General features: G+C 41.0%; 1 protein-coding gene across 2 annotated transcripts in view; it reads right to left on the reverse strand.

Annotated features, from left to right (window-relative positions):
* The window catches only part of RBPJ (recombination signal binding protein for immunoglobulin kappa J region), a 59,314-nt gene that overhangs the window by 16,599 nt on the left and 22,668 nt on the right, over positions 1-20,047 (reverse strand). For both annotated transcript variants that reach the window (XM_080588873.1, XM_080588872.1), the window contains exons 2-3: positions 11,242-11,280; positions 8,389-8,484 (exon numbers count right to left, since the gene is read on the reverse strand). In XM_080588873.1, the coding sequence (XP_080444999.1) occupies positions 8,389-8,484; positions 11,242-11,280 (135 nt within the window). The remainder of the gene's footprint in view (positions 1-8,388; positions 8,485-11,241; positions 11,281-20,047) is intronic.

Genomic DNA, 20,047 nt, shown 5'->3' on the forward strand with positions numbered 1-20,047 from the left:
TTGCCTTCACACTGTTGTGAAGGATAGAAATTTTGATAAATATGGAATTGGGAGCTAATGGAAAGCCACTTGTAGAAGTGAAGTATTCAAAGTTTAACAACTAACATTTTTTTTGTGCTTATTGCATCAGTATTAACTATTTGCATTTCATTTTTGGGGGTAATTATGGGTCAGATGAATACAGGGATTTTTTTTTTTCTTCCAGTCAAACATGCAGAACATTAAAACAGCAGGTAAAAACTTGCCAATTTGCAAAGCAGATGTTTCCTGATGAATTGTCAACTTGAAAAACTACACAATAAACTGCCTCAAAAAAAAAAATTAACAGCTTCACAGTAGTGACACAAGAGAATACTTCCACTAGCCCAGCCTTTAATGAAAAAGCTGAAATTTACTGTTATCCGACATTAGAATGCATTATTCACACTTTACTGCTGTAAGCAGAGAAGTTCTGAATTTTGAAGATCACTTCAAACAGAAAGAGCAAGTGGTAATAAATAACTCTTATGTGACAGCATACACCATCTGTACCACCTTTTGGCTTATTATATCTTTACTATCTTTTGCTACCTGACATCTGTTCCAGCTTTCTTTGTGAAGATGCTGAATGACGCAGCAGGGAGTATTTAAGATCACCATGAGTATCTCAGACTCTAATCCTCTTCCCTTCCTACTACAAAGTTTTCTCCTCAAAACCACTAATGCATTTTCTACTTTTCAATTGCATTTATTCAAAAAAATTAGATCAGCGCAGATTACATGACCTCATTTCCCTCAAACGCTTCTTTACCTTAAAGGAAAGATGACCTTAATAACCTTATGATTGTAATGACAATTATGTTCAATATGTCATTACGTCAACTACGTTCAACGATAATGGTTAAAGTCACAGAAAGGTATTAAAGTGCAGGGCGTTTACTTTCTGCAGAACAACCTTATTTATATTCCTTATATTCCCAGCTCTAGATGTGAATACAACAGTCGTTGTTAAAAATCTATTCTGAGGATTACCTAATTGGTTGCTGTAATTTCTGGCACGTTGTAGGAAAACACACAAAAAAGAAAACAAAGCAAGAAATAATACCTTTAGCATTACACTGAGAGAATTCTGTCTGCAGCCGTGTGATCATATTTAAAGAAATGTATCGATATACACAGACATGTATGTGGGTGGGAAGGAAAGGCGGAGAAGAGTCCCGTTTCTGATAGACCAGCATGGGGCCAAGCAGGGCAGTGATTATGCCCAAGTGGTGTTTAGGAAGCCTACTCTACCTCAGCATCCCAGACGGACCACCACCGTCTTGTTTCCCCAGCAAACAATGCTTTTCAAATGGGGGCTACGAACCAGCTCCAAGGTTAGGAAATGTCATGGGGTTTTGTTTGTTTTTGGGAAACTGGAAGTAACAGATGCATCTATACAAGAGCTGATATTTCGGAAACACACCTGGATTGGCAGAAAAAACACATCACATAGTCAGCTTCTGAACTGTCAAACTCCAATGCCAATCCAAGACCCCTTCTGAGCAGAACAGTGTTAACAGAAGCATTCCCCCAACTTTGTGATCAACAGTTGTAAGCTATATCCAATTAAGAAATTATATACAGACTAAAAATTGATATCAGCATTTAACAGAACAATACTTAGCAAAAAACGAAACCAAATTCCTCAAGCTCTGTATTACAAACAGGTATAACACCATGAAGAAAGCATCACACATTTGCTTTTCTTCCTCATGTAGTCTTTTTGTCTATATTACTGGTCAAAACACCTGAAAAAAATCCCAAACTTTTTTCGTATCTATTTGCATTTCAGCTTTACTCTAAACCAAGTCCTTTACATGACTACGGCCGCTAGGTGGCAATAAAGACCTGTAAGAAAGAAGCTTTAACCCACTGCTGAAGAGAAAACAAGCCACAACAATTACAGCTCTTTCTAAATTGAAACTGAGAAAAACATTGGGAAACTTTGGATCACTGAACAAAGAAATAGACCCTTAACTTAGACCATTTTAAGTTAAGTTTCAACTAGAAAATGAGAGGAAAGAGTGAGTGACCATGATTTCAGTGGGTTTTCTTACGTGTCAGCCTTCAGATACAGACAAGTACAGCACGGGGGCTTTTCACTTCTTCAAAACCCCAGCAACCCACGTATAGAAAAGGTTAACTAACAATTTTCTATGCAGAAGTGTGAATAAAAGGCACAAGTATCCCCCTGTTTCTAATTTTCACAGAGCATTAAAAAATGTGTCTGATACGTATAAACTAACTGCTAGGAAGCGTTTCTCCTTAACAAACTATTTCCCATGTAAATAGGAATGTAAACATTTATGATGAGAGGCTGGCTTTCAGATAACTGTGAAATGGAAAAAAACAAGAAGGCAAATCGCCTCCCCAGAATAGTTAATTTAGGTAATTTCCAGTGTTGCTGATGGGGAAAATGGCAGGACAATGCTTGGTGGAACAAATGAAACTGCTCCTCCTTCAACAACCTTTGATTTACAGGGCCTACCTCTTTTTTCTTTAACCACAAGCTAAAGTAAGAGTGAGTGGGAGGCAGAAATTATTCTGAAGTATTAATCTGACCTATAGCAAAAAGAAAATGATAGGTGTTGGGGGGAAAGGCAGCTGCCTCTGGTTCTTCTGAGCTTGGTCAGAATTTTCAGTACAGAAGTGGAAAATCACAGAGGATGTGATTTCCTCTTTGGATTTATGACATTTTCTCTTAATACCTCTTCTCTGTGCCACGAATGGACTGGTAATTCCTTGCTGAATGAGCAGTAAAACAAAAAAGGGCATTCCTCCACGAGGTAAACACCTAACAACTTGATCTGGAAACCGCACGAGATCTGATCAGCTCTTTAAGCTTGTTCATTACTGGAGTGTAGCAACCAGGAACAGCTTCATCGGACAAAACCCACTCCACGCTTGCTAAAGCCTCATGGCAAGGTGCAGATTCAGTACCTCCTATTTGCTGATTTAAGGCACAGTGACTGGCTGAACCAGGAAAATATTTTGGGATACCAGGTTAAATATACGAAGTACTTTCAGCAACCTAACCCCACAACATGCAGTTGAGAACAGAGTTCTTGTGGACACCTTATTTCTCAAGCAGAGGCTGCCTTCCCTGTGATGCCCCAGCTTTGCACCTTCCAAGGATTTGTGACTGGTGTAACCAAAATGACTGGCAGTTTTAGATTGAACTAACAGTGGCACTGATGTTAGCCAGGAAAGATCAGAGAGAGGATCAGTCTCCTAAAATCAAAAGGCCTCCACCACTTGCCTTCTTTCAGTATAATTTCGTTTCAACCAAGGAACGGACACAGTACTACCAACTATATTAAGGCTACAAGCGCAGAAACGCGGTACAGGAAACAGAAGCAAGCTGTTACTCATTTCTTCTGACACATCCAGCCCACCAGACTGGAAACCGAATGTTTTTTCACGGCAAGAACACCAAGCTGAGGTGTCTAAGGGAGCTCCCCTTCATTCCAGACGACTTCAAGGGAGGAACAAGATAATTTCTATTAGTTTCTGAGTCTTGACTGCAACAATCAAAAGAGGAATAGGAGGAGCCTTTGGCAGAACCTGCAATATTGTTTTTAATCAGACAGTCACCCAAGGAGAGGGCAATATTCCCTCAGCCCCTTCAGCCAACTAAAGCCGATCAATACAGAGAAACACGGTAGAGAAGCTACCCTTACTGAACCTGCCAAGAGAGGAAAGGGCATAAAGTAAAAGCAGATCAGGTTATGACATTGCTACCTAGCTGTGATGCACTCGATGCTCTTTTAAAACCACAGGGTTCTGTTCCCTAAGGTTTGCTCTTTTCAAATACCCAAGTCATCCATCCCTCTGTTCATCTTTTCAAAGTCAGTGCCTTAAGGAGGATTTAGAGGTGTCTACCACATTTTCTTTAACTCCGGGGTGCCATTAGCAGGGAAGTTTTTCCTTTGTACCCGTTGGTCAGTTGGGCCAGGGCAGGAGGCTGTCAATTACCCACCCTGCTCTGAGCGTGCAAACACCGAGCAGTCTTCTCTCCTTCGGAGCTGGATGGACTGACAACATCCACTGAAGAACACAACACAACAAGAAACAAACTAAAAATAATTGGGTGCTAGAGTGCTGAGGATAAAGAAGTGGAGCCATGAGGTAAGCCCTAGAAAAGGCTACGCTCTCAACAACAAACACAGCGCAGTGAAGGGGAGTGTTTGAGCAGGAATTACAGAAGGTCCTTCACCAACAGCCGTAAAACAAGATGCAGCTAGAACATTTGCAGGCTAATCAGCAGTGATAATGTTTAAACTGGAACAGCATGTAGCCCACAAGTACCAGCCTGGCCCTCAGCCTCTGACAAACATCATCTTGGAATCCAAAACACTTGAGTCCTTCAACGTGTTGAATGTTCACACTGTTCAAACTGCGTCCCTTGTGCTAAGAAGGACCGACTCTGAAGAGAGAAACCTCAGTGAATAGAAGTATGGGGAGGAGGGAAGGGACACGACAAGCACAAGCCAAACACCCACACTCGTTAGGACTCAACATCATCTGAGCCTCTGTCAGCTGAATGCCCTGACAGATGGCAGCCATCCAGCAGGAAACATTAGGCAAGAAGTCTTTAATTCAGCTCAAGTCCAGCACCAGGCTTATAGCTGCCCAACTTCTTCGTTAAATAAAACAACAGGAACTCCAGAAAGGGCAAGGCTACTAAGAAAGGTCCACTCAAAGAAGAAAGAAGCCTCCCTTCATTAGCACGCTATTATATCGGGACGAGTATCAGGAACACCCTCAAACTGATGCAGAAAGTCTCCACCTACGTGGTAGCAACCTGGAGCTGTCTTTCTGTGAGGACACTTAAACCAGACCATATCACGAGAGATCTGTGCAGTCTACAACCAGCTTTCAACAGAGCATTTCACCATCTACTAAACCTCATCAAAACAGTGAAAGGCAGTTATTGCACCAGACTTCTAATTATGCCATGCAAAGTTTAATAATGATAAATATCTTCCAACACTTCACAACAAACAAAGCTTAAGGAGTGGAACAGAAGCTGGAAGGGTGGTTTTTTTTGTTTGTTTGTTTTTTGGCTCTATATTTCTATATTTCCTTGAGAGACATGTCATTTAAGAAATCATTTTGTAACTTTTTTTATTTCTGAACATAGTGCAATATACCTTATTCTTTATGGATCAAAACCTAACCAGTCATACTAATGCCGTACTGAAGTCCTGTGGAAAATCTGGCATTTGTCAGTAAAAACAGGTATGAGATATGTCTATAAAGATGTACAGAAAACAACTCTCTTTAGAAATGGTATTTACTATTAAAAGGGATGAAAACTTGATTAACTAGTTGCATGAAGCAGCCTTAAAACTTCACTAATTTTTCCTCAGTCCAACAATACAAAAGATGAAAGGGCACTTTCTGCTATGAATAAACCAGAAGCAATTTAAAAATTCAAAAAAATAAAATAAAATAAAGAAGCTAATTAATCATTCCGTTGCACAAGGTACCTTGGGGGCACACAAGGATACAACGATTTAATAACTAGAATTTTTGTTTATGCTGACAATCTAGATAACAACAGGACATCATTGCTGGTGCTTACAGCCTGGGAGCTAGCAGAACAGTACCAGAAATAGTCTAAAATGTGGGTTAGTAACATAAAAGAGGTTTTAACTGAAAAACGAATTATTAGCATGTATTCCAAACACCTATTTCATCCCTGCACCAGAATGGCAATCAGATCACCGAATCATCCAGGTTGGAAGAGACCTCCACAATCACCCAGTCCAACCTCTGACCTAACACCGACAAGTCCTCCACTAAACCATATCACTAAGCTCTACGTCTAAACGTCTTTTAAAGACCTCCAGGGATGGTGACTCAACCACTTCCCTGGGCAGCCCATTCCAATGCCTAACAAACCCTTTCGGTTGTTCTTGTAAGAAGTTCTTCCTAATATCCAACCTAAACCTCCCCTGGCGCAACTTCAGCCCATTCCCCCTCGTCCTGTCACCATCATATTATTTTATAACAAGCATCCAACTGTTTTCATTCCCAGCCTTCTTTTGCAGAGCTCTGAAATCCTGCACACACAACTGACACGCTCCCATTTTTAAGCAGTGAAACTGAGATACCTTTCAGGAACGACTACGGCAGTGCTGAGTTAGGCAACTAAACTGCACCTCACAAAATCCAGGTGGTAGAAGAATGCCTAATGTTGCTTTGCAATCATTTCAAAGCAGCGAGAAACCAATTACTAATTTACAGAGTGTTACCAGTACTCGAGAGTTTAGGCAATGCATGTGCCAAAGTGACTTTCACAGCATCAAACGAAGCATACACACATATTCAAGGCAACAGAAACTGTTAGCAGACGATTTGAAGCTCTGCCCTGTGTTCTTCATAACACTTCTTCAAGTTTTCCAAACAGTAATGGAACATTTAATAATCAAAACAATGTACTTTATCTTCTTATTTTTCTCCCTTCTTCTGATGCAATTTGTTCTCCAACCTAATGAGACACAGGGCAGGTTTGCAGAATGTTCCTGCTTTCACGAGAACTGCTCCAGCCCCAGGAGAAGAAACTGACTGAAGTTACAAGCAAGCTGTTTCGAGATTTGCTTTCATATCTGCTGGCACGCACCTCATTTTTCTGGGACTAATGCGCTTAATTCCTCTGCAATGAGCCTTAACTACGCAACTCTTGAATGACAATAAAATCTGAGAGGAAAACAGACTGAGGTATCTATATTGCCATGGTTAATCTTTTTGGCTGTTAAATTTGCTGCAAAGGGTTGAAGTTATTTACTGCTGGTAAGGCCTTGCATTACAACTCTTTTGCAGGGCAGTGAGCAACAGAGGGCTGTGTAGATAATACACAGCAGAGCCACAGCACACTTGCCTGCTTTTGTGCCCTTCCTCCTGCCCTGACTTCCCATTTGATTCTCATCAAGAATCTCAGAAAGATCTAAAAAGCACTCAGAATGAGTAAGCAAATGGAGCCGCTGAACCAGAAACTGCAGAACTGCCCAAAAGAAAAGATTTGAGACACTGCCTATCAGGGAAGAGGACACATCTTGGAACAGAATTACCCAGGCACAGAATATTAAAGAACAGTTTGCACCTCCATGACCCACAAACATCAGGAAATGTGTTTTAGATTGGTAGTATTGAACAGAGAACTTCATAGGCTTAATTCTACTATATTCCTATTTACTAACACTTTCCTAGGAAAACGAGTTAAAATCTCCAATCTCAGAAAGCTGTAAAAATCAGTGATGAAACAGTAGTTACACAACAATGGGAGAAAAAGGTTGAAACTTCAAACCCATTAACTTGCAGAACGTGCTCCTCTGTGGTGAAGAAACATTAAAAATCCAAGTATCTGAAAACTCCTAATTGAACACTGCACTGTTTATTTTAGTGAAATTCAAGGTAAGAAAGTTAACATTTATAATTAAAGGCTAATAATATAATATTTCATCCTAAGAGGACTAGAATCACTATATCAAGAATCACCCTACTTGCTTCTACCACTCATGCAATAAAAGCATCACACAGAGAAGACTACAGGAAATACACCTGTGCATAAAAAGCATTCATCCTCACATCTTCCTGTAGGGTCTGTCCCCTACCTATTATTGTAAATTGTACTGTACTGATTTTTGTAACAGAATGTTTATCACAACCATGAGGTGAACAATTTCTCTTATACCGATTTGAAATTACTCGGGACAAAACTTCTCCACAAATAGTCACCAATAATCACCTTCTTTACTCCGGGCTTAAAATGCAAAGTTTACAGTTAGACATATTAGATGTTTTAATTCACTATAAAACACTGAACTATTAATAATGGTGAAAACATTTAGACTTTTTTTTTTTTACATATTTGGTTGAGAGTTAGTCAATAAACTGAGGTCATCATTAAGCTAATCTGAAAAAAAAAAGTTAAATTACGCCTCTGATCATTATGAGGTGTTCTTTATGTTGGGATAGGATGGGACGGGACATAAAAAAAAGCATCCAGCCTTTCACCCAGTCTTCAGTTCTCCCTTTTAGAAAGCAAAAGGTACAAAAGGTACAAGGAAGAACCTCCTTGAACATCACATTATCAATGGAGCCATTTCAACTCAATGGAAGAAAAATTCCACCCACAGAGAGAGAACCTGTTGGCAGGAACAGGCATCACTATGTCGAATGCCACAGGTTTGCAGCATGTTACATATTTGTATGATTTATATGGACACTTGATTTTATTTAAGCTTCTTCGGATTATAGAACAATCTGAGGGATTCTACAATGCATTACACACCAGACCACACACTACAGCTTCCCTAGCTGGGAACTGTGGAAGGAAGTCAGGAAGGAAAAGAGACTTACCTTTTTTCATTTCCATATGACTTCTGCGCAACTTTTGCATGGAGTATTAGCACTGTTTGATCACCTCGCTCCTTTAGGTAATTTCGCATTGCTTCCCTAAAAATTAAAAGAATAAATTTTGAAAATTCTTTTGGTTTTGGTTATAATTACAATAATCCAAAGGCAGCTTTAGGACAAAAAAAAATACAAATGAAATTGAAAACAACTGTTATTATATTAATTGGGTCAAGATAAGTTGTTTTGTTTTCTCTGACAATTGCACATCAAAAACAACAAACTATCTTGTATCAAGCTAGCAGTGCAGCATTGGTTTGTGGTCATTTACAGCTACTACTGCATTGTCCACAAAAAAGGATGTTTGTGATATGAAATCATCTCAGTGCCCATCACTATAACACATTCAAAATCTGACTTTGTAAAATTCAATCCAAATATTTGATTAGAACACCATTCAATATTGTCTCTTTAACCAATACAGTTTCTGATGATAGCAACAAATTCTTCTGCAATTTTGTTTAAGCTATTAACTGAATCAATACTTTTGTCATGTTTATGTTAGTTTTCTTTTGGCTAAGAAGATAAGAAAAAACTTAAACTCTTTATTGTTTGATCTAGTTTTCTAGAGAAATCTTTATTTCCTGCATACAGTCAGGCAAAAAAAATAGATTTTTCTATCGTTCATCATCACAGTAATGACAGAAGTCATAAAAGCTGTAATTACCTCAGACACACCAACAGCCATTCCTTGAGAGAAATAAGAGAACAATACACCCTATCATTCCTCTGTATAATAATCTAACTGCTCATTAAGCAGCACGCCAAATTCAACACCCTAGGGTTTAGCTGTGTCAAAGTGCTGACAGAACATTTTGAAGTCCCTGGAGGAGCTTTTGCAGGTTGAATGCCCACCAATGCACTCATCTTCAAAGTCATCGACCATACAAACAAATTATGAATTTAACAGGAAGTTATATAAAGAGACGAAACCTTACAGAAGAGGGATTTTTTATAACTGCTGTTGAACTCCCTTTAGACAGACCTGTAACACCAAAATAAACTGACATCTTGGCTTCTCTGTAAAAACATTTCCAGTGAAAAAATACGGAAGACAAAGGCAAAATTTTGTTGACACTTTTTCCAAAAGAAATCCCCCACATACAGTTTCATAAAGGAAAGCAAGTTGATGGTGTGGAGGCAGGGGGAAATGACAACAATCCAGCTTTGCTAATGACGTGTTTTAAATTCTTGCATTTGCCATGCCTGTGTAAGACAGTGATCAGTGTGCTAGATTTTCTATGAGAACAGCAGCATGTAAGAGCAGAGAAAAGACAAATTACTGTTTTAATTTGAATTAACTCAATCTATTTACATTTGACACTGGTAAAACTGATGTTTATCCATGACAACACAAATTGTAAGAACTGTCTCAAACTGCATGAACACTTTATTTGCAATCTTTGTTTACAAATATATTTTAAGCCATAAGATGCTTACACCTTTTAATAGACTAGCTGCATTTAAGTAGGTTCAAAACCTTATCTGACAATTTGAAATATTCTATCAAAATATTCTATCAGTTAGGTTGCTTGCTTCTAGCCCCTCATATAGACGAGGTTTACAAGCTCCTGCTTTGAAGGATGGCTAGCAGCTCCCAGATGCCTACTCTATAATCAAAGTAAGAAGTACCTGACACATCTAATAGCTAAATCCTGCACATGAAATTTAGAGTCGCTATATAAACGACAACATAGTTAAAATACGTGAATAAATAGTCATTAAGTTTGTTGTTTTCGAATCACAGAAGGTAAACTCTATCACGAACTTCAAGGGGATACTAACAGGTGTTACTGCTCAAGATGGAGAGCAGTTCATGACTTCAAACAGTATCTTTAAATATCCCTGAAAAGAGGTAGGTCAACAGGAAACAGCAGTGTCTGTCCAATTAAAACTTAAGTCATTTCAGATCAATTTTGCATTGAAATGAAGTTTAAGACAAACTAACCAGAAATGCAACAAGACAGATATATCCCCAACACAAAATGCAGACATTTTTCCCACCGTGCTTTACACAGTTTAATTCAAGACAGAAGCAGGCCTCAGTAACACTGTGTTTCCATGTCTTTATACAGCAATAACATCACACAAAACTGTAAAAAATTGCATATCTTGTATACTTAAGAGGATTTTAACACAGTAGCTGCTTTTGATGGGGACAGTTTGTGGCAGAGAAAAATAAATATTTGCACTGACTGTGTTACTACAGTTTGAAAAATGTTGACAGCTTCTAGCATAAATTCTTTCCTAGAGAGCCCAGAACCAGTTGAGGCACAGCACTGCACAGTCACATGAAACATTTTCCAGAACGAATTGACTCGATGGTACTATTTCATGTCATCACTGACTGCTTAGGCTTCACCAAAAATTGGTTAAGACCACTCCTGGACAGCACCACGTTAATTCTGCTCTTACCTGCAGCGTGACAGCACTAACGGAACAGCTGCATTTTGCCAGTACAGAATGCTGTTTTATATGACTTCACCAGTCACTTTCAGGCAATAAAAGACATCTGGCTTACCTGTGGTTATCTAAAACTAAGCAGATTCACATCCTACTGAAGTCAATACAATTTATTAAAAGGCATTTTGAATATCATACTAAAAACAAACAAGCCACTGGCTGTTCAGAGTTTTCTTCTGAATGCTAACTGCATACAATAATCACATTTTTTTAAAAAGCTTTGATGTTTAAAATCCTAGGATTAGCAATTCACGCTTTTTAAACGTGGAAATCCTTCTGGTGATGAAAAAGGAAACTTCTGAATATTCCTACAAATAGAATTTCTTTAATGCTTACCTGGTAAGCCGTTTCGGTTGAGGTCGCTCTCCAAATTTCCTGAAAAAAGAAGAAGTTGCTAATTTAAAACAAAAACGTCTAGTCATAATTTCAAAATGAAACACTATCCCAATTTTACAATTTCTGAAAATGTACTGGAAGATGGGATAATTTCTTTGTCGTTTCCTAGCTTGATTATTATTACAATGCCATTCATCTTGCAACAGCTCCTCCCGCAATAGCAGAGGCATTTTTTATTCAGAAGACTAGATAGCTTTCTTTGCTGAATATCTACGAAGTATTTCATTTACACTAGTTACTTTAATACTAAACAAGTCTTTCATTTACTTTACGCTTATAAAAAATGCCTCCAGCAACTCACTCTTTTTCATTGTCTTTTCTGTTAGGGCCACGTCTACTTTTCCCCCAAATTACGTTGGAAGATTTACGATATCACAGCTACGCAGATAACCAGAAGCTCTTTGCATTGACCAGAAGTGCCAAAAAAAGCAGTTATTACCAACAGAAATTAACAGCCTTAGCTCTGCGCTAACAAATCACAGCAAATTCTCCCCATTGGGCTTATTTCTCAAAAATCTGTTTCTCTTTACGGCGTAAAAAGGATGACAACATACTTCATGTGTGCTGGTACAGAAGTATACGAAAAATCTCTTGTGAGTTGTAGCAAAGCACAAGCCAGAAATACCCTGGTATACACCGAATGTTGTTTAGTCGAAGTGTTTTGAGACAGCTGTATTTCCTCCAGTGCTTTCGCTTGCTCTTGAGAGACAGTACGCTCTTTAGACAAGCCTTAACTAACACCAGAAAATGAGTCTACACAAGGCAGTAACACTTTTACTAAGAGAAAACATCCTCAGATTAAACCAAAATCGCCAAGTAAAAGACCTGAGCAAAAAAGGACGGCTGTACACAGCAATATACATCTGCTCAACCTGGTACGGAAGTATAACCACAAAATAAAATGAGGACAAAGAAAAGGGGGAAAAAAGGCACTTATCGGCTCGAAGACAAACATCTAACAGGCTTAGCTTAACACTTTTCTATCTAAAAATAAACCGAGGCAGAAGAGAGAGCGCTGCTGCTGTCAGTGCTCATAACTATCGCTGCGCCTTGCCAAGCCCTTCGATAAGCAGGCATATCTTTCCCTTCACGCTTCCTGGATAAGGGAAAAACCCACCTCTAATATTTCCCTACAGCAGCAGCGGAGGCTCCCTAGGACAATGAGGACCCGCCGGGGGAATTCCTGGTGGCGTCATTTAACCATTTGTGCAGCCAGGCTGCCCGCAGCTCCTCCACCACAGCTTGGGGAATTACTCGCTGCGTTTCGATTTCATTTCGGTACTGCTCCAGATGTGCAAAGTGTAAATACGCAGCTCATGTCGTTTATAGCGTTGAGCAAAACAGCACTTTGCTGAAAGGGCAGTGACAAGATCGCTCAGCAAGGTTTTGTTATTATTCCACTTTGGAGAAATTTGCCTTGTGAAGTGCTGGTGGTCCACTCCAGACAGAGGAATCAAATAAAGAGGATTAAGCCAAATGAGGTTGGTCTTCTTCCAGTTTCAACAATGAAATATACATTTATTTTTCTGAACACGCTTAAGTTCCTTTCCCATTTTACTTTGGTGGTGTTAGTGTATCGCTCGTGTTTTGCCTTATTTTAAGTTAAAATGCAACCTGATAAAATTCTGGCTGCGAGATTTGTTTTTGTGTGTTTTGAGTTTCAAGCTCTATCGGACATGTACTTTATTTGGATTTTTCTCTGTGGTACACGTGGCTGTGTTGTCACAGTCGTAGGGCAGAAAGTAAGTACAAAACCCGCCAGCTTTGCACCTGGGCAGCAGTACCGGCTGTCTACACCTGCACAAGCCGACACTCCTACCAAGACGAAGTTATATTCCCAAACCTTTCCTCTTCTACCCCGTCTTTTCAGGATCTGCCTCCCAGGCACTCCACCTCCCAGGCATGCCCTCTGATTCGAACAAAACCCTGAAGGTTAGCTGCCAGAACCATATTCTTTGTTTCAAACCCTCCGCACCTTTTAATTCACAAAGAGAAAAATGAAGAGGTGCCAGCTTGGAGCGAAGGAAGCATCACACGACACCTGCTTGGCCAACAGATCCAGCCCAAGAAGAGGCCACAAGCACAGCAGAAACCACGCAGCCCACAACGTCCCTGGACCAACCCAGCCGTTCTCCAAGGCAGCATGTGCTGGTGCTACCTCTGGGCGCAGCAGGTACCGTCCCCTTGCAGGTGGGCTTACCGCTGCCTAGTAAAGCTGTGCGAGCACGGCATCTACACGGAACAGGTGCAATTACTCCAGGAAACAAAACCCATCCTCTTGGCCCTGTACCAACAGGGCCACTTCAGAGGCAGAGCGAAAGCCTGGAGCCACTCTGGAGATGTGCAGTGTCCCCTTGCAGGCCCCTGACTGAGTCAGAAGTTGAACTCGGATGACTTGATGCTGGGCGCAGCACCTTCCTAAATCACCTGGCAGCTTTCCCCAGCCTCTGCCATCCACAAGGAAGCTCATGGCTTCGCTGGAGTCGGCTTGGGAACACACACAAATGCTACCTGTAGCAACACGAACCTTCTGCAGAGATGATGTTACATACACATACAAGGCAAGGTAAAACAGGAGGAAGTTACAGACTCACATTTACTGAAGTCCAATTTTTGACACGCTAATTAAATACAGCTATTGCTTCTTTAATAACGTCATCTTACAGAATCACAGAATCTCCCCAGTTGGAAGGGACCCAGGAGGATCATGGAGTCCAACTCCTGGCTCTGTACAGGACCACCCCAAAATCAGACCATGTGTCTGAGAGCACTGAGCTCCAGCAGGCTCGGTGCTGTGACCAGTGCCCTGGGCAGCCCGTCCCAGTGCCCGACCACCCTCTGGGTGAAGAACCTTTCCCTAACCCCCAGCCTGACCCTCCCCTGTCCCAGCTCCGTGCCGTTCCCTCGGGTCCTGTCGCTGTCCCCAGAGAGCAGAGAACTTGACCAAAGACCGGTGGTCGCACGCCTCATCCTTGACATCAGCGATCAGCACCTCCCTGCACCACCTCAGCATCTTTTCAAGAATCCCATGAATGTTACTCAGAACTTACAACTCTTACGATCTAACCTACAAACGACTCCAATTAATAGAAACTTTGACAAGGATAGCTATGATATTTTAGGAAAAGTTAGTGTTATTCTTGTACGGAAGCGCTACAATTATAAATTATTTAAATAATGTGTACATGAATAATGTTGATTACCACTGCATTCTTAGACATCCAGTAAAGAACCTCTCTAGCCCAATGACAGCACTGGTCAAAGAGGTCATAATTCAAGAATTAACAACTCAGACGTGATTATGCCGTGACACTGTTCTGCCACGCACCCAAAAGATTGAATGCTGCCTGCCGTCCACTGAGAACCACTGTGAAAAGAAGGAATCTCAGAGCACAAAAAGATACCAAGAAAATTAATAAGCACGATCAATAGTTCTCAATAGGCTCAAACTCTTTAGGCTTTAGTGAGAGAGAAACCCTGAGAGAAAAGTGACAAACGGATGCAACAACCTGCAAGAAAAAGAAAAGGTATGCAGGATGTGAAAAGAAGATGGTTATTCTCTATTTCTCACAAACAGGAATTAGGAATTATATCTAATGTCTCCCAATTTCATTCTAAAAAATGATTTTTTGTTGCTCTACCAACACTTGTTTTTTTAGACTAAGCTGTGAAACATATTTACTGCTAGAGGATGCTGTGGAGGCTGAAAAAAGGACTTAAAAAAAGCTTATACAAAAGTCTGGTACAGTACTCTGTTAGTTTCTATTAAACATAACGACCTATTTTTTTTCACAACCTTGTTCTCAGGAAACCCTAAACCATGGTCTAGCAGCAGCAAAGACATCACCAGCAATAAAAACCAGTCAACATTTGGAGCTGTCTTTGATTCTTTCCTTGGTCATCTGCAGCTGACGGCCGGCAGGCATGGTCCAGTATCTACGCCCCTGCGAGCCCGACTATTCCGCAGCAGCTGTTGCATCCAGGGAACCACACTTTCAGTCGCATTGCAAAACTCAAGATACACAAAAAAGACAGGAAAACTAAAAGTAGCACATGTATTACATTTAATGGTTCATTTGGTTTGCTCTTTCCGTATGTTTTCAATTTGCTGTCGATACCTGTATCACCAACGCGGCGTACAAGGACCACCAGTAACTGCCATGCAGAAGGCTCTTTAATGTTTGTGAGGCCAAGACAGACACTCTGGAAGTGCAAGAAACATTTACAGTTTTGTGCTAAATGACAGACAGTGTATAAGCTATGATTGCAGTTATTTCAAGCTATTTGACATGTTGAAATATAAGCCAGTTCAGTTTTGTCAGCATTACCTGACAGAGCTTGCAATATTTTTCTCGTGTAGGCTTTTCCTGGATTTTCTCTGTTCTGGGATTTCTTTTTGTGTTCGGCATTTCCCTTACTCCTCTTTGTATACATCTTGAAAATATGTAAATTGATGCATTAAAAATATACAGGAAACAAAATGTATCACAGACCATTTCCTCTAGTGGTTATAAAATAAGCTAAATATATATAATTTGAAGTCCTAATAAGAAGTCGTATATAATTGTATCTGAATGCCCTCTCATTTCCTTGTTTTTTAAAAACTATCCAAGACTAAGCACTGCTTCAGGTGTACTGTACTGCAATGCCAGACACACAGCCAAGCTGCCATGTCAATTCACAAAACTGATTCAGTGCAAACTGCATTTCACTAACACACTGCACTGCAAACAGCAGTGCGAGCGCGAGGCTCACCAGGACCACTTGCTGTTGCAGCTAGTTGTGCCGGTTCCAATAATTCTTTTCCCAGTCCTATATTTTCTCCAACCACTGCTCTGTATCCTATTACTTTATGTATTTTACTTCTCCTCTGATACTTTGCATAAATTAATTTCACTTGCACGTTCCACACTGTAGGAATAGCTCTGCTCGCACATCATGTCCCAAATCACTCTTCTTTTCAAATCCATCCTTTTCATTTAGCAAGCCCCAGTTTGCCATTCAAACTTTTATTCAAACTTTTCTCCGTTCACGGAATGGGAAGAAAACGTACTGCTTCTGCCTCTTCGCATGCTGTACCTGCCTGCCTCTCAAGTAACCCTGGACACGAACAATGCGCTACCATGAACCTTGTACGAACACTAACTACTCCTGCTCAATTTTTTAACATTCTCAGGTTAGGTAAACATGACAACACCAATGGTAATTCTCAAATGTTTTCAGACAACATCACAATGCCAAATCCTATTCGGAATGCCTCACTCAGATACAATACACATTATACCACAGCCTCCTATCACTGTGAGAGTGGGAAGTTCCATCATTGCCAACATCTGCGTAAGAGCACAAAGAAAATTGATCAGTTACTGTAACCATCTACTAGCAGTACCCAACTTCTTTCTGTAATACAATCTTATTTTCTGTTGCTAAACTTAACTGTTCTGGCTGAACATTTTTTTTCCCCAATGACTCTGTGTTTCAAGTCAACTTTGGAAGGAAAAAATAAATTAAAACCAAGGCAGTTTTGCATTTGCAAGAACTATAAAAAAGAAATCCCAGGCTGTCCCATCCTCAGCTTCAACTGAAAATTGGTGGTCGCTAAACTGCTGTAGCATCCTCATGCCTGGAATATGAACTTCACATTCTTCCGGCACTGGCCTTTAGCCAGGAACAACCCTTTCACAGTCCCTGAGAAAGTCCATTCACCTTTATTTGCTGAGCTCATTAGCCTTAAAAAAAATCAATCCACAGCAATCAAATAGAGGCAAACTTCAGCAATTTGCCTTAAGAATTCTGTCTTCCCTTGGCCTTTTGGCGTATAGCATGAGTATCATGGATCTTACTGTAAATAATGGTCTCCTGAGAGGCAAAAAGCAAAGGGGAGCTGTCGAATTTGAGGACAGTAGGAGTTAACAGCTGAGTGGAAAGAGTACGCTGATGAGGCCAGCAGGCAGGGAATACCAGGAAGAGCAAGAGTTGGAAGACATGAGTGGCAGACTAAGGCTGGCTAGCTGAGAAGAATGGGCTGGAGAAGCACATTATGGGAAGTGAGGCACCAGAAAAGCTGGATTAAAAATAAAAGTGAAATACTTGACCTACCCTGAAGAATCCCAAAACATAGAGCAGATATCCACGTGTTGATATCTGAGTAAGCACCTCTTTTTGCCTTACACAAGCAGGAAGGGATCTTCATGGTGTTGTGGGGTTAGCCCCGGTAGGCAGCTAGGCACCACACAGCTGCTGGCTCATCTCCCCCCACTCCCAGTGGGATGGGGGAAGAGGAAAGGAAGAATAAAAAGCAAGAAAACTTGTGGCTTCAGATTAAAAAAAAAGATGTTTAATAAATGAAGAAGTGGAAGAAGACAGAAAGAAAACAAGCAATGCAAGGCAATCACTCGCCAACTCCCACGGGTGGATCAAGCTCGGCCAGTTCCCCCCCAAAAGACAGCTAACCTCCCTAAGCCCCCTCTCCCATTTATTGCTGAGGATGACACTTTATGGTAGGGAACATCTCTCAGGTTAGCCCAGGTCATCTGCCTGCTCGTGCTCCCTCCTGGCCTCTCACAAGCCCCCAGTGCACTCACTGCAAGGCAGAAAGGCCTCGATGCCGGGCAGACCCTGGTCAGCAACACCTAAAACAGGGGGGTGTTAGCAGCAGTGCTTTGGTCACAAACCCAAAACACAGCACCAGAACAGCTGCTAGGAAGCATGTTAACCTCACCCCAGCCAGCCGCAGTAAATAGGATAACTGAAGGGAAATCGTGTGCTTTCTGCACGGGAAAGGAAGACTGCTCAGAAGGGAACTTTCCTGGAAAAAAAATGTTATCCCATAGCTGTTTAATGCAACAGTTCCGGCTCCTTCTCCTGAAGCAGAAACCTCCCGATGTTGTCAGCCACAAAATATGGCAATCACTAATCCAGGACAGCATAAGGCCCGGAGCCTGATGGAGTGGCAAGTCCCACTTGCCTTAAACAAAGCTGTCAAATGAATGGGCTTTGAGACACGCACAGTGTACTTATTAGGGGATAGAGATGATTAAGAACACTAAATTAAATACAGAATAGAGTGACTAAAGAAAGTTTTATTTCCTCAGAGGAGGTCTGAGGGAAACAATGCTTGAAATAGGAGGAATCTAATGAAAAGATCTTCAGATTTTTATAGCATCTCCAGAGACGTTTCAGAATACACTGCCCAAGTCAGAAAGAAAGAACAAATTCCAACCTCTGCTCTCCAACAACATGAAGTGACAGTGAAGTCTGATGAGAGGTTGAAGTTACGTGCCAACAGCTCTACATCTCCGATTTCTGGGGAATAGGTGGTATCCCAAAAGCCACTCATTGTGACGGGGTGGGGAGTGAAGAAATACTAACATTTCAGCCACTACAGGTACGCTGTAGTTGGGAGTGTGCTAAACGGAAACTTCTGTCCTTCCCCTGATCCCTGTTCTAAAAGCAGTCTGCTGTCAGATGCAACCGGCTCCTGCAGTACAGCCACGTACATCTGTGAAGGAATGTGAGGAGTCTGGGGCTGGACAACGAGACAAAAGCCTTTTAAAGAAAGAAAGAAGAAAGAAGACAAGTAATTTGCAGGCTTTTTTTTATTGTTTTCCCTCAACTTAAAATCAACAACTCCAACATATCTGGAAAGGCAGAAAATCTTTGAAATGTAAGTTCAGCCTTCAGCACAGGACAGCTAGTCACAACAGGGCCTACCGTTTCTACCCTAACAAACAAAAATAATCTTCACAGAATTCTTTTCGAGTCGCTGTGTGGTCAGTTATCACGAGCCTATTAAAAGTTGTGTACAGAGTTCGCCAGGATCGTTCACTTCGCGGTGCTATTTCGAGGCTTACTGAGCTTGCTGAGGTTACCTAAGAGCTGGGGAAGTGAAATGCTGAGTTTTCAGTCAGTTTTATGTTTAAAGTCTGTATAGAGGATTAATACAGAAGTATCAATTTTCAGCAGTTAACTGACACATTAGTTGTTTCTTTTTCTTTAACCCCCCTTCAGCTGCTGACCATTTCCAACTTCAGAGGATCCTGGAACAGTTTGGGTTGGGAGGGACCTTGAAAACCACCCAGTTCCTACCCCTGCCGTGGGCAGGGACACCTCCCACCAGCCCAGGCTGCCCAAGGCCCCATCCAGCCTGGCCTTGAGCACCTCCAGGGATGGGGCATCCACAGCTGCTCTGGGGAGCCTGTGCAAGTGCCTCACCACCCTTACAATGAAGAATTTCTTCCTAGCAAAAAATTTCTTCCTAATTTGATTCAATTTACTTACAGAGAAATTAGGGAGGTACTGAAGAAGCACAGAGGAAAGTTCATACTCAGACTTCAAACATGCTTAAAATTATCAGAGCCACCAGACACAACAGCGTCCATGTCTAGGACATACTGAACAGATCTCAGGAGCCATCCCTTCGTTGCCTGTTGGTTAAAAACACTTCATACGAGTTAAGCAGTACACTGCAATCTACATGGCAAGACAACTGTTCTAGATCAGCCTCATCTTGTTTTTTACAGATTTCTGCATTTGCAGATTTCCACGTTCTCTACTAAAGTTAAATTGCAAATACGTTATAAGAAAAATACACAGGATTTTTTTCTTAATGTAAATGTATTTTCTGGCGCATGTACCTCTGTGAAGACAAGATGCAAATACTGAAAATATTTCTGCACATTCACCTACACAACCATATTTTCTCACAAGCATGTTGGAACACAACTCCCCCGAGAAAAGATCGTCT

Source organism: Anser brachyrhynchus (genome assembly GCF_964034855.1).
Source record: "Anser brachyrhynchus genome assembly, chromosome: 4".
In the NCBI taxonomy this organism is placed as follows: Eukaryota; Metazoa; Chordata; class Aves; order Anseriformes; family Anatidae; genus Anser; species Anser brachyrhynchus.